This window comes from Lipotes vexillifer, unplaced genomic scaffold (genome assembly GCF_000442215.2).
Source record: "Lipotes vexillifer unplaced genomic scaffold, Lipotes_vexillifer_v1.1 scaffold1002, whole genome shotgun sequence".
Taxonomy (NCBI): domain Eukaryota; kingdom Metazoa; phylum Chordata; class Mammalia; order Artiodactyla; family Lipotidae; genus Lipotes; species Lipotes vexillifer.
Window position 1 is genome coordinate 284558 of NW_006796766.1, and position 15595 is coordinate 300152.

General features: G+C 46.8%; 1 protein-coding gene across 1 annotated transcript in view; it reads right to left on the bottom strand.

The window, feature by feature from the left end:
• CDHR3 (cadherin related family member 3) overlaps positions 1-15595 on the bottom strand; it is a 73428-nt gene that overhangs the window by 42596 nt on the left and 15237 nt on the right. The window contains exons 3-4 of the mRNA XM_007468984.1: positions 9151-9316; positions 5625-5722 (exon numbers count right to left, since the gene is read on the bottom strand). Coding sequence (XP_007469046.1) covers positions 5625-5722; positions 9151-9316 — 264 coding nt within the window. The remainder of the gene's footprint in view (positions 1-5624; positions 5723-9150; positions 9317-15595) is intronic.

Sequence of the window (15595 nt, forward strand, 5' to 3'; positions counted from 1 at the left end):
CAATTCCTCTCTTTTCCCCCTATTCCACCCCAAAGCAGCTCAGAGGTGGGAGGTGGGGGACGGGAGTGGGAGGGAAGTGCGCCTAGGAGGGAAAAAACAGCTACCATAAAAAAACCTACTGCAAGCCCTTAACTGGGCTCTGCTTGTGTGTGTTATTATCGTGAGGGTGAGCTAGGTGGGTTATAGACAAATATTTGTTTTTAAGAAGAGCCACATGTATAAATGCAACATGCTATAGATATGTAAAGGATGCAATCCTTTACTGAGGAAGCTGCAGATCTTCCTGTATTCTGTCAGTCTTTTTCCGTGATCAGCCCGGGTCCTGTTCTTTGATCCAGGCGTCACTAATCTTAAGAACAATGATGCCCTTCTATTTGAGGAAGTATCTCTCCCGACGTATGAACCGTCATCAGTGGTGGTGTATTTGGAGTGGGAATTTTCAAATAGCACTGTTTGTTCCCTTCTCAAGCATTCTCACGAGAACCTGGAGTATAAAGCGTTTTGCAAAGACTTCCAGCGCAGACTCCTGAGTTAGGCAGATGCCTGGGGGGCAGTGAATAGTAGGGGTGTGTGTGTGTGGGTGGGTGGAAGGGGATGAGCAGAATCCCTTGATTTTCACTGGCATTACCTGGCCCAGGCGAGGGCCTCAGATCCTTCCCCCGCCAGGAAATAGGGGGCTGCTCAGGAGACCTGAAAACTTCCATCCAGTGGGACTGACAGTCATCAGCTGATCACTTTACTCTCAGGAAGATTGCAAGGTGATGCCACTTCTCAGAGCCATGAGCAAGATGGAGGTGGAGAGAGAATTGCTTCCCCTGCTGCCCTCCTGGTAGCCCAGCTGGTAGCAAGGTTATTGCTCTTTTAATTTCATCCTTTGTCTGCCCTGGTGAAGACAAAGCACATTTCACTTTATGCAAAAGTCCTTCCCTAATGGAAAGGCCAAGAGAAAGCCCCTTAATGGAAGAATTGCTGCACTAGATCACTTTGCTTCCAGCTGCGAAACTGATTAACGTCCTTCGAGTCTCCAAGGAAGCTCTGCTGCAGTCACCGTGGCCATTTCCAAGCATGAGGGGCGGGGAATGTGGGAGTTGGGTGGGAGGGAGTGGGCCCCAGAGAGCCTCCTTCAGGAGGTGGAGAAAGGGCAGGCAGAAATGCCAGTAAATCTAATTATTCACATAGGGACCGTCCTGCACGTCTCTGTGTCCTGATGCTTTGCCTCTGAGCCTCCTCCATCTGCACCCATCACAGCACAGAAGGTGCACCTGCAGGGGAGCGAATGCTGGGCCCCAGCCACACCGTCCAGCACAGAGGCCACCAGCCACGGGCACCTGTGACAGCAGAGCATCTGCACTGTGGCTGGTCCAAAAGGAGATGAGCTTTAAGTGTAAAATACACGAGTCCAAAGAGATACTATGAAAAAAAGGATGTATAATATCTCACGAGTCATTTTTATGTTGATTATATGTTGAAATGACAATAGTTTGGATATATGGAGTTCAACTATATTAAAATGAATTTCACCTGTTTTGTTTTACCTTCTTGATGGGGCTACTAGAACATTTAAAGGCACAGCAATCATTTCTGGCTCACAGTCTAGCTCTATTGGGCAAGTGCGGGTCCAAACAACATACAACCACATGCTTTAGAACTTTCTTTAAAAGGGAGGGAGCAAATACCAGTGGTTTCTGTATTAGCCCCAATTTTACACAATCTGTGACAGACACAGTTTCACTTTATTAAGCTGGATGAGGGTGGAGGGTTTGTTGTAAAAGAGTTGCAGATTCTGGAGGTGTCCTAGAGCTAATATTTAATTTATCCTTCCTCCTCTAGTCGCTGCCATCAGCAAGGTGACTCCTGGAACCCACCAGGTAAGATGACAGGCACAAACCAAGCCCAGGTGGCTTCCTGCACATGCTTTGGTATTTTATTAAAGTCTGTGCTTGTTTACCCAGGTCAGTGGTTCTCCAAGGGCAGAATGCATCAGAATCACCTGGGCAGTTTGTGGTCCAATTCAGCATTCCGATGCAGAGTCTAGGAATCTGTGTTTTTGAAGCATCCTAGGTATGTTCTCAGGTAGGGGCTTGAACACCCAGTGAGAAGCACTCATAAACCAGTGTTCCCAGCCTTTCTGACCAGAAGAATCACCCAAGGTATCTGGCAAATCTGTAGATTCCTGGCCCCATCTCAGACCCACAGAATCCAAAACTTCAAGGTAGAGACCTGGGGAGTGTGGGAAACAGTGTCTTAAAGCAGTAAAATAAGTCACAGAAAGACACATAATGGATGATATCACTTAGTGTGGAATCTAAAAAATACAACAAACTAGTGAATATAACAAAAAAGAAGCAGACTCACTGATACAGAGAAGAAACTAGTGGTTACCAGTGGGCAGAGGGAAGAGGGGGCGATTTAGGGGGAGGGAGTTAAGAGGTACAAACTATTAGGTATTAAATAAGCTACAAGGATATATTGTACAACACAGGGAATGTAGCTGATATTTTATAATAACTCTAAATAGAGTATAACCTTTAAAAATGGTGATTCACAGGCTTCCCTGGTGGCGCAGTGGTTGGGAGTCCGCCTGCCAATGCAGGGGACGTGGGTTCGTGCCCCGGTCCGGGAAGATCCCACATGCCGCAGAGCGGCTGGGCCCGTGAGCCATGGCCGCTGAGCCTGCGCGTCCAGAGCCTGTGCTTGGCAACGGGAAAGGCCACAGCGGTGAGAGGCCCGCATATCGCAAAAAAACAAAACAAAACAAAGCAAAACAAAACAAAACAAAATGGTGATTCACTATATTGGACACCTGTAACCTATAATATTGTACATCAACTATACTTCAATTAAAAAAAAAAAGCAGCAGTTCTCAACCCTGGCAGCACAAGAGATCGCTGGGTGGGGTGCTTTAAAAACCTGATGCCTGGGCCACACCCCAGGTCAATCACATCAGACTCTTAGGGTGTGGGACCCAGATCTCTGTGCTTTTGAAAGTTCCTCTGGTGGTTTCAATTTACAGCCAAGGTTGAGAAGCACAGGTTTGGTCAATAGCAAATTAACCCATCTCCTTTCTCCTTGTAGGGAGCAAAATATATCATTTAGTACCACCAAGCGGGCAGAATAAAATGTCTATGTACAAAGGCCGTGGCATGTTACTTCCTGAACTGTTATTACCTTTTGCTAGTCTGAGAAAGGTTCCTTCTAGGTTATGTTCACTGCTCCTGAGGGCTGGCTGTTGACTTTCTGTGCAGCTGTCAGTTCCAGCACAGGTGTTAAATACTTCATTAACGATTTCTGCTGCAGTGTCCCCTCCCCAAACAATCCTAAACTCACTGCAGAAGCCACAGTTGCAGCCACCCGGCTCCAGGTTCCAAGGGCCTGTAGCTGCTCTCCGATATCTTTGGATGGCATTACATTTTCTTTTAAGGGAGCAGCACCTACTGTATTTGCTCCCCACCTGGGCTGCTTCCCTTCATCTGAAAGGGTAACAACCTGACTTAGGAGGTATTTTTGAAAGGGCCATGACCTTGTTCCTTCTGCCTAATTTTTGAAATATATATTGAAATGGAGATTTAAAAATAAATACTTTTCTTCACAGCCGAGATTCCTTCCACTCTGCCCCCACTGCATCTTGTACAAACTTTATAGTAATGATCTTATTGAATTATCATTATTTGGTGTATGCATGAATGTCTCCCATCCAGACTGTAAACTTCTTGAGGTACAAAGACGTGTCTTATTCGTCTTTGTATCCAAAGCATCTAATAGAAGACCTGGCACATAGTGGATTCTTGGTAAATGTTGAAATGAACTAAATGTATAAGTGTGGTACTATGCTTTGGGTTGCTGACTTAATGTCCATCCAGAATCCCTTTTCCCCTGGTCACCACCAAGCAACAGTGGCCATAAGACACAGTTCTGGCCATTGAGAAGTAAGCAGAAGCCCCCTAGGTAGGGCTTCCAGGAGGGTCTTGGTTTCCCCACCAAAAAAGGGACAAACTGGGTTGGCCTGCCTAACTTTATCCTGTACCCCATCCTGCTTTCTTTTTTGCTTCTTCTTCCTGCCTGGAACTTAGAGGTAAAGCCTGGAGGTACAGCAGCCATCTTGTAATCATGAGATTACATGATTACATGATACATGATTATCATGAGATTACATGATACAAAGGGAGAACAAAGCCAACATACACTGGATGAAATAGCAGAAAGATAAGAAGAGCCACGGTTGCTGAGGGTAGCAGCTGTGCCAGCCCTGGACTGCTTGCATGCCTGCCTCTGGTCTTCTTGTTATGGAAGGAAAACAAATCTCATATCCACCACTGTTGTTAAGTTTTCTGTTACTTTCAGATAAACACATTTCTAAGTTATAGAACAAGTGTGTTATTAATAAGTACGCATTTAAAGCACCTAGTATTGCTCTTAGCAGGTAGTAGGGACCCACTAAGTGTTTGCATATTAATCACTTATTCATGCAGATAGAATCTTGGATGAAAGAATGGGCTGATTGGTTGTTTTTTTGACAGAAGGATTGTCTTCCAATGATAACAAACTATTCCCTGACTTAAGATATGTTCAATAATCTTAAAATAGCTTTGCTGCAAACCCTGTAGAACCATATTCTATTGGTTCTGGAGTTCATTCCCAAAGCTCCCTCCTGTTAGAGAAAGTAGTCCAGTTGAAGCTGCAAATCATGCCGCAAATGCAGAGACAGTCTCCTGGCGTTGCCAATTCCCCAGGTGTCATATTTCAAGAATTCTCTTCTCTGTACAGTGGGTTTGCTGGAGTTTTGTCTGCTCCAAGATTAGACAGGTGGCATTAGCTTTGGTTTTTTCCTCTCCAGCCTGGGCTGCCCAGCTGCGTTGGGTACACAAGCTGGGAGCTATGCACCCACCCCTCGGTGGGCAGAGCTGGGAGCTGAGGCATCCTTGCCCAGTGATAAGCTAAGAGGCTTCTTGGCCTGAGTGTTAGTGATTACAAGAGCTCCACTGGCAGCCCCCTTAAGGAAACTGATTAAAAAGGTGGGGATCAGCTGTCTCAGACTGAACCACGAGGCAGTGCTCCAGGACTCAGTCTCCTGCTTTTCTCTGTGGAAATCCTCCTTTTCTTCGGAACTCCTGGGACTGTCTTCCAATTTTCTTTTAAAACTAGGCTCCAGGCAGCTTGTCTTCATCTCTTGAAAAGGAAGTGTTAATGCCTACCTTTAAGGTATGCATTTTATGCTTATTTTTAGAATAATATAGCTGGTTTTTTATCACCTTGGAATTAAAAAAATATTGAACAATTTTGATACACCAGGCACTGGACTAAGTGGCTTTATGTGTGTTATCTAATACTAACCATCCCCCTACTATGGTAGGTGCTATACTATTATTCTTCCATTTTATAGATGGAGAAATTGAAGCTCAGAGAGATTAAGAACTTGTCCAGGATCACACAGAGCCATGGATCCAATGTGGGGTGTCTGTCCCCAGAAGCCCCTCACCCATTCCAGCCTCCCCAGGGCTCTGTGCCTGGCAGTGGACAGCAGATTCCTCCCATTGCCCCCACCCAGCCCACCCCACTGAGACTCCAGGCTCCTGTGTCAAAGACCACACAGAAAAGCCCCTCTGCGGTTTAGCAAGGAGACTTACACCGAGGGGTGTGTTTTGCCTTGTGTCTTCTGGATCGAAGGCCTCCACCTGGTAAATGAATCCAGGCTTTGCTCCTTCCACTATGTAGAGGTCTAGACCTATACCAGCATGCAAAGGGGAAAAAAGAAACATTTTATTAAATAAAGCAAAGGAGGAATTCCCAAACCAGGACAGCGGTATCCAGTCAAAGGGAGCCAAGCACTGGGGGAAAGAAGAAAGCAGTGATTAAGGCCATGAGTAAGACCACTGACCAGTTTGCGTGGGTGGATCCATTTATGGGAATTAAGAAAGAGCTAGGATTGACCAAGCTGGTGTCAAGTCTTTGTATATCTCCTTGGGTTGAGAGGTGACTAGGGTACTGTTGTTCGTGGGGCAGGGGAGTGATAAGGACAGAGAGGTGGAAAGTAACCCAGTGGGAACCTCCAGTATGAGTTCCAGGTCCACTTTCACATGCAAATTCCTCCTAAACCAAGCCTAGGTCACCCCTCAAGTGCACTTAGCATCTCAGCAGAAATGAGTCCCTGAAATGAGAGGCCTTATAGTGGAACAGAAAGAATATGGAAAAAAGGAGAGGGAGGGCTACAAAGGTTCAGGAAAGGGACCACACATGGATTCAGTCTACTTCGGAGTTCTCAGCCGGCAGGGTGAGGAGGGGGCAGACAGGGTCACTAGCACCACCAGCCTTGCCCAAGGGGCCGCCATGCTCTGCCCTGGCATCTCTTTCTGAGAAACTTTCTGAGAGATGACTGAGAACGTTAGCATTAACTCACTCTTTTGGAGGCACTATGCTGAGGACTTATGTTTTCTCCTTTCGTCTTCACAACAGCCCTGTAAAGTAGGTATTGTAGTTATCTCCACTTTACAAACAAGGATACAGGCTCAGAGAAGTTGTGAGGTTGTCTCAGCTGCTAAGTAATAGAATCACAATTCAAACCCAGGCCTTCTTACATCCAAGCTCCAGCTTACATTTGCTTTGATCACTGCTCAGGCTTTCATTCAAAAAATATTGACTGAGTTCTCACTGTGTACCAAACACGGATGTACATATTGGGAGTACAGCCGTTCACAAAACGCAAAACCCTGCTGTCATGAAGCTTGCATTCTGGTGGGGAGACATAGAAAATAAAATAAATGAATAAAATACGTGAATGTTACTGAGCAATGTTACGGAGACGAATCAGGGATAAGGCATGTGGTGAGTTGGGTTACCATGTTAAATAGAGTGCTTCTGGAAGGTTCACTGACATTGGAGTCAAGATTCTTAAAGGAAGGAGGAGACATAGATGCAAGGGAAGGGGCAGAGGAAACGGCGGATGCAAAGATGCCGGGATAGGGCGTGCCTGGGGTATTCACAGACCGGTGAGGAAGCCAGGACTGCGGCAGCAGAAGAGTGAAGGGGAGATGTGTTGGAGAGGAGATGGGGTCTGGAAGGGGCTCATCGGATCTGATAGGACCTTAGGGAGACTCTGGTTCTCCTTGTGAGGGAGATGGGAAGTTCTTGCAGGGTTTTAAGCAGAGGAGTGCCTTGATTTAACCGATGTTTAAGAGGATCCGTCTGGCTGTCGTAAGAAGAATCAACTAGAGGGGGCAAGGGCAGAGCAGGAGACCGATTAGGTGGCCACTGCCGTGATCCCGGCAAGCCATGCTGGGGTTGCTGAGCAGAGGTTGGATTCTGCATAAACTTAGAAGCTGGCAGGATTTCCTAATGGGTTTGATGTTGGGTGTGAAAGACAGAGGGGAATCAAGGGTAACTGCGAGGTTTTGGCCCAGCAAAACCTCGGGATGGAGTTGCCAGCAACTAAAATGGGAAAGATGAGAGAAGCAGATTTGGGCTGGGATGGTGGGGAGGAAGATGGGAGTCAAGAGTGGTTTGGGGGCACATTAAGTCTGAGATGTCAGATTCTAACACCAGTTCCAGTGTGTGTCTAGGGGGGTTCCCACACGACCAAGCAATTCTCCAACACCAGCTGGGTGTCCCACAACTCAACTCGATTCTGACACTGTCTACCCAAAGATAGCGTCAGATTCCACGCTGCAGGGCTCCATCATACAAGAGAGCCCCTGCCCCTTCAGATGCCAATCACACGTCCAGGTGGTCACCTGTGCTTCTGACCAACCGACTCTAGATGGGAGGTTCCCACAACCCCCTCCTCGGGTTCCAATAATTTGCTAGAGGGGTTTGCTATCTAGAGAACACAGGGAAACATTTTACATACTAGATTATTGGGTTATTATAAAAGGGTATAAGTCAGGATCAGCCAGATGGAAGAGATGCATAGGGCACAGTATGGGAAAGGGGCAGAGAGTTCCCATGCCCTCTCCAGGCACCCACTCTCCCCAGGTTCCACGTGTTCACCAACCCGGAAGCTCTCTGAGCCCTGTTCTTTTGGGCTTTTATGGAAGCTTCATTGCGTAGGCACGACTGATTAAATCATTGGCCATTAGTGACTGAACCCAATTTAACTCAATCTCCAGCCCCTCCCCCCTCTCCACTGTCCAACCTTCTAATCATGGTTGGTTTCTCTAGTGGGCAACCCCCATCCTTAGGTGGGGTCCAAAAGTCACCTCATTAATGTAAGAAAAGACACCTTTATCACTCTTATCACTTAGGACATTCCAACGGTTTTAGGATCTGTGCCAGGAGGGGACAAAGACGAAATATATGTTTCTTATTATAAATCACAATATCATAGATGTCCATTAGACATCCAAATGGAGATGCTGGGTAGGACAGTTTTTATCTGAGTCAGGAGTTCAAGGGTGAAGGTGGTGTAGCAGCTTCTTAGTTAATTTGGAACACTACCCTTATATGTGTGTAAAGTGACTGCGTTTCTAGCTTGCCTTGTCCAGAGGACATTAATACGCTAGGTTGATGTTTAGCCATCTTATTTGACTTTTTACTATTAATATGATGTACTAGATCCCTTTGAAAAAATAACAAGGTAGTATGTACTGATATAAAATGTGACATTAATAGGTTAATAAAGATGATTGAATCCAAAAAATAGAAAACAAACAAAAATAACAGTGGACTTGGGAGTTGTCAGTGTATAGATGGCCTTCAAAGCCATGAGCCAGGGGGAGATCACGCAGGATGTTACCCTATGCTCCGATCCCCTGTATTGTCCCTACCCTGTAGCAGACCCCAAATACACAGTCCCCTCGAGGGGTCAGCATCCATGCAGAGAATGAACCAGTCAGTCAATGGCCGGTATCCAGTGCTAAGCCTGTAAATGGGCTCAGCCCAGTTTCCTCCAGCATGATCCACTTGAGGTCCTTGAGCCCCAGGTTCCTCCCCAGGAGAGGCCCAAGAGAAGCCATAGATGGAAAGGGCTTTGTAAATTATTGGGTGTTATTATTGGGAGTCCTGGGCTGGTGGACGTTTCACTTATTCCCCACTCATTAAGCAACTGCCTTTTCCAGGGAAACAGCTGCTTGTTTATTTACTTTTCTGTTTCACTCTGTCACCCAGCATCCTGCCTGATGCCACCGTCTGGGCTGCATCGTACACCCCAGTGTGTCTTACCTTTTGCCAAGTTGCCTTGAAACTCAGGCGGCTCATTCACATCTGTTACCTGGACCGTCAGGACCTGCAGGTCAGTGACACCCACGTCATCCTTCACACAAATCTGCAAATCAAATATGTGTGGTCCTGTTTCAAAATCTAGTTGTTCCTTCCCGGTGGTGACAACCTAAAATCAAATGCACAATTCTTAGTAACCATGTGAAAGAAGATCTGTTTTGTATGCACACATTTTGCAAAGGGATATTACTAGGAAGGAGGCAACCAGCATCCTGGAAACCATCTTTCACTCACTGTCAGGGGAACCGGTTGTTTTGCCTGTGTCTTTCCGACATAAACCCCATGACACTTCACTAAAGGGACTCCTCTGTGGGCTGCTGCTCTTAATCATAGGAAAGACAAATATTCAGGAGACATCCTAGTTCCATCTACTGGAGATGGAAAGCCCAAAAAATTTAAAACCTGTCACTACTTGGGGTAGGCTCCTAGGCAAGTCCCTTAGCTACCCTGAATACAGTTTGATTTTCTTGTCTTTAAGAATAAGATGCTGCACTTCCCTGGGATTGCTGTTAAGTTACGTCTTGACTCATCATTCCCCTCTAAGTTTCCCAAGGCCACATCTAAGAATAAACAAGAGAAGGATACATCTGCAGAAATAAGAAATGATATTTACTTACACCAACAGGCTCTTTGGGGTTTTGGTACATTTCCACACATTCTTCCACTGTCAGAAATGTGTCCTGTGCCAGACAAGAGTGTTTTGGAGTGGAGATGTGGACGGGGCACCAAGCACAAGGGCCAGAGACATATCACCGGAATCTAGACTGTTGCCAGCAGGAACCCCTGTGGTCCATGGTGGAAGGGCCCTGCTGAGGTTAACTGGAGGCCAGTCTGTGACCTCTCACATCTATATGCACATCCCTGCCACCAGCTTAGCCTGTGGAGCTCCCAGAAGGCCCAGAGCCCTTTGAGATATCAAGGACTAAATTTCATAAATATCTTAATTTATGCTCATAGAAGAACCTTTTGGTTATTAATACAACTGGGGCCAGGCAGGGAGGCATTCAGTATCCTCTACTGAGAAAAGCACTTAGCTCCTATCCAGTTTCCACCACTGGACTTCTTTGTGACCTTGGGAAAGTTACCTGACCTTTCTCTGATTTTGTTTCCACACGACTATCGTTAGGTAAGTAATTCTCGCCCTAGTTAAACAACTGAAGTATAATACAAGGTATTACAACAAAGAGCTAGACCACGGTACTATGGAAAATCATGGGGAAAAAAGTTCATTGTGAGATGTGTTTAGTCGAGGAGGACTTCATGGAGGAGGTGGTGAGCATTGTGTTTGACTTTGTACGATCTGAATTGATGATGAGAGGAGAGGATGGCCACAGATGTGAATGAGCACATGCAGTGGAGGGGGCACGTATGGAGGAGGGTTGAGAGGGGAAAACACAGTAATCTTGTCACCACCAATGAACAGGTTCAGCCTGGGCTCCACACAAGTGTAGATGACCTGTCTCTCTGCTTGGCACGTGGGAGGTGAGAGGCAGCATAACATAGGAGTCAAGAGTGTAGACTCTGGAGCCAGACTGACCAGCTTCAAAGCTCAGCCTTCCCATTACTTAACCTTTCCGTGCCTCAATTTTACCATCTGTAAAATGGGGATACTATGGCATCTGCTTTCTGTAGTTGCTGGGAGGACTCCATGAGCTAATCCATGGAATACTTTGATCCCTGTCTGGTGCTGAGTGAGCACCCAGCAAATGCTGAGTTTTATTATCATTAGATGTCGAAAACTGTTCAGTGAATGTGTGTCCACCAGAGCTGCCCCCGTCACAACGGTCCTCTGTGCTTCCTGATTTACACCCTAGCTTCCAGCTACCTAAGCCTGGAGTCCTCTCCTGAACTCCGTGCTTGCAGATCCTTCACCCCAATGTTACCTATTGACAGCCTTTCTCCTTGGGGCCTGGCTCTAACACCCTAGAGGAAGAAAATAGAACAGTCAAAAAAAGGTCTAGGGCGTCCCTGGTGGCGCAGTGGTTGAGAGTCCGCCTGCCGATGCAGGGGACGTGGATTAGTGTCCCGGTCCAGGAAGATCCCACATGCCGCGGAGCGGCTGGGCCCGTGAGCCATGGCCGCTGAGCCTGCACGTCCGGAGCCTGTGCTCCGCAAGGGGAGAGGCCACAACAGTGAGAGGCCCGCGTACCGCGAAAAAACAGGTCTAAAATGTTATGTCTTGGAACCAAAGGAATTAGGTTGCTGCCAACACATGGAAAAGTTGCTTTTGCTATTGTCTTTACCAGCATTAATTAAATGTTCATGTGCAAGGCTCTGGCCAAGCCATTTTGTGGAGTATTTTATTTAATCATTGCAATAACCATAGGTTGGAAAAACTTCCCCCTTTCACACATCAGGAGACCAGAGCAGGGAGGAGAAAGAGCTCCGAAGGTCACAGCTGGGAGTGGTGGAGTCTCTCTGATGGTGGGCAATCTGGCTGCAGAGTTTTTCTAAAAGACGATAAGTTTAGTTTTAGGTGTGTTAAGTTTGAGGTTGTTCTGGACAGGGCTGACCAAATTTACAAGGTCCACAGCGCTCACGACAGCAGATGAGGACAGAGCGGTGTCAAGCTCAGAGATGGGCCAATGGCAGGGGGGCAAGCGCGGCCGCCATGCAGCCTCAGAGAGTGCCTGCCCTTACAGCTCTCGTGGATGTCCGTTAGTCCCGCTTCCCTGACTCCTCGGAGCTCTCCTTCTTGGTGCTGCTCCAGAGGTGAGCCACGTGTGCTGCTGGATGAGGCTTGGACATCCCTCTTGGGAGGCAACAGTGAGGCAGCACAGCTTGGGGGCGATGAGCAAGTGTTCCTGGGGCCAGCCTGCCTGACCTCAAATCTCAAGTCTGCCACCAGTTAGCTGTGTGAACTTGGGCGAGTTACTCAACCTCTCTATGCCTCAGTTTCCCCACCTTTAACATGCAAGTAATAATAGTGTACCACTTCATAGCATTGTTATGAGGATTAAATGAATGCGTTCACAAAATGTTTAGGGGAATTCCTGGCATATGGTAAATGCGCCATAAATGTGACTTGTCGTCATCATCATCACCATCAGCATTATTAATCCACCTAACCCCCCACCCCTGAAGTCTCAGCAACTCTGTCCAAAAGTAGGGCAGCCTGCCTCTGGCATGATTGGAGGTCACCCTCAGAAAGCCCTGCATGACTGAGTCCCAAGGCCAGCAGTGACCAGACCTCTGGGCTGGAGACCCCAGAACCTATGGCTAGGTCACCCTGCAGAGGGTCAAGGAGGAGCCAGGTTCTGCCACATAGATGGCATTGTTGTGTTCTGTAGGAACAGCCCTTGTGAGCAGTTTGGGTTGGAGAATAACGACTTCTTGCAGAGGATGGTTGATAATACTGGGTAGTTTCTGGAGAGCAGCAACAAATTTTTGAGAACAGCTTCAGGACGTGTGAACCTGTGGCCCATCCTAGTATCGACATGGGGTCCTGGGCAGCTGTTGGCTGTGGTGCCAGCAGGGCACCAGGACGGGGACTGTACACTGAACACGTGACCTAGATCAGTGGAGAGGCTCAGAAATTCTCCATTTCTAGAGGTCAGGAACAGGATGGAACTCCTCCTTGACTGACAGCCCTGCTTAAATCACACATGGAATGTGGGAAGGGCAGGTATGATAGCGGAGGATTTGGGGGCTCATGCAAGCAGGAGTAGATGTGCAGGGCAGTGTAGGGGACAGAGCCTGACACTGGGAACGGGAAGACCTGAGTCAAGTTCTTATTTCATCCTTTCTGGCTCCGTGATCTCAGACAAATCAGCAGTTAACCTTGCTGTCTCTTTGTGATGTTATTTCTAGAATAGGGATTTGCAATTTTAATAGTGATGATATCAGTGTTAGTAGTAACAATTAAGAGACCAGGATGTGGATGTGCTTTTTTTTTTTCAAACAGCCCTCATTTTTTATTTTTTTATTTATTATTTTTTTTTTTGAGGTATGCGGGCCTCTCATTGTTGTGGCCTCTCCCGTTGCGGAGCACAGGCTCCGGACGCACAGTCTCAGTGGCCATGGCTCACGGGCCCAGCCGCTCCGCGGCATGTGGGATCTTCCCAGACCGGGGCACGAACCCGTGTCCCCTACATCGGGAGGCGGACTCTCAACCACTGCGCCACCAGGGAAGCCCCAGCCCTCATTTTTTAAATTAATGTTTATGTATGTATGTATGTATGTATTTACTTGTCTGTGTCAGGTCTTAGTTGTGGCATGCGAGATCTTTCACTGTGGCGCGTGGGCTCTTCATTGCAGCGCATGGTCTTCTCTCTAGTTGTGGTGTGCAGGCTCCAGAGCATGCAAGCTCAGTAGCTGCAGCACGTGGGCTCTCTAGTTGTGGCACAGGCTCTAGAGCGCACAGGCTCAGTAGTTGTGACGTGCGGCATGTGGGATGTGGGATGGGGATGTTAGTTGCCCTGTGGCATGTGGGATGTTAGTTCCCCGACCAGGGATCGAACCCAAGTACCCTGCATTGGAAGGTGGCTTCTTAACCACTGGACCACCAGGGAAGTCACTGAACGTGCTTTAGAACATCTGAAAATCTGAAATAGCTTGGTCATCCTCATCATTAAAGGCTATAGACTGTAAGAGGCTGAGAATGAGGGTTCTCAAGTGGAATAACCCAAATACCTGTCAACTGATGAACAAATAGACAAAATGTGGTATATCCATTCAGTGGAATATTATTCAGCCATTTAAAGGACTGAAGTACCGATCCATGCTACAACATGTATGACCTTTGAAATTTTATGCTTAAGTGAAAAAAAGCCAGTCATTAAAAACCAAATACAATATGATTCCATTCATATGAAGGGGTTCAGAATAGGCAAATCCATTAAGACAGAAAGTAGTTTAGTGGTTCCCAGGGCCTGGGGGGATAGAAAACAGGGGAGCGACTGCTAATGGACTTGGGTTTTTTTGGGGGGTGATGAAAACATTCTACAATTAGATCATGGTGATGGTATGTGAATAGAGTAAAAACCACTGACTTGTTTACTTTAGATGGGTGAATTATATGCTATGTGTATTATGTCTCAATAGAGCTGTTTAAAAAAATAGTGAGAGCTCTAAAACCAGACTACCTGCCTTCCAGTTTCAGCACAGCAGTAGCTGTACAACCCAGGGCAAGTTATCTCACCAATCTGTTAAATTTTGCATCATTTCCCCCACCTGTACAAAGGGGATAATCATACAAATAACATCATTGGCTTGTTGTGAATATTACAAGAGTAAACACATGTCAAGCACTTTCCACAGTGTCTGGTGTATACTACGTGCTCTGTAAGTGTAAGCAACTGGCAAGGCTTAGAGGCACAGATAAGCAACAGCTGTTAAAGATGAACCGGAAGTCAAGGGAGCAGGTAGATAAGCAGGGAAGTCACAGAAGCAGTATGTGGGCCCTGGGAGTGTACCCTGGATGGTGAGGTGAAGTCTTCCTGAATGTGTGCTCCTTGCATACCAGAGGGCCCAACCCTGGGGTGCAGAGAATACCAGATGCTGGGCTCTTGCCTTCAAGTTCGGGGCTCCACAGGTCTGCTCTGGGGCCCAGATAGGCACACTTTCTGAAAGCTCCCCTAGTGGCTCTAATCATCAGCTGGGTTTAAGAACACCTTATGTATCTCAGAGAGGCAACCGAGCCTAGACCAAGCAGGCCCACTGGGTCCCACCAGAAACCCAGAGCAATGGCAGGTGGGAGCAGGGGCAAAGCTGATGATGACTGTGGGAGGTCCCTACGCCCATTGAGGAATGAAGTAGGCCTGGGGGATAATGCAGTACAAGCAGGTCCAGACACCTAGACCCTAAAGACATCCTTAGAAGGCCTTTGAGGTTACCAGTAGACATGCAATCAGCAGGTTTGTCCGGCCTAAGGAGAAGTGAAAACTTTGGAAAAGACCCAAATGACAAACTAGAAAACAGAGCAGCAGTGGCGTGGCTATTGAATGTGAATGATTGGGTCTGAATTGTCTAAGAGGAAACATTCACATAGTATGGCTGGACATCCAGACTTATATTTTTGTTAAGGGTGCATTCTTCCATATGAAATGTCTCCTCATAAATTTCCTTCTGAAAAATTACAGAATCATAGAAAAGAAAAATCACCAGGTACAAATTCATCAGGGCCTCGTTTTTAAGGAGATCATCACACAAACTGTGCCACCCAAAGAATTCAGTTACTGTCAGCACCTCTAAGACCTGTTATCGTGTGAGGGTGGTTGGCAATAAGAAACAAACCTTTTATTTGTAACAAATTGAACATATTGTTCATTTGGACTGAATTAAATGGAGAAAAGGTCCAAAGCTATAGGGGCATCTAGCACAGAGGGTTGTAGAATGCCCCAAACAGAATGCCCGGATCTTACAAGAGGGGAGATTAAACCAGGGAAAG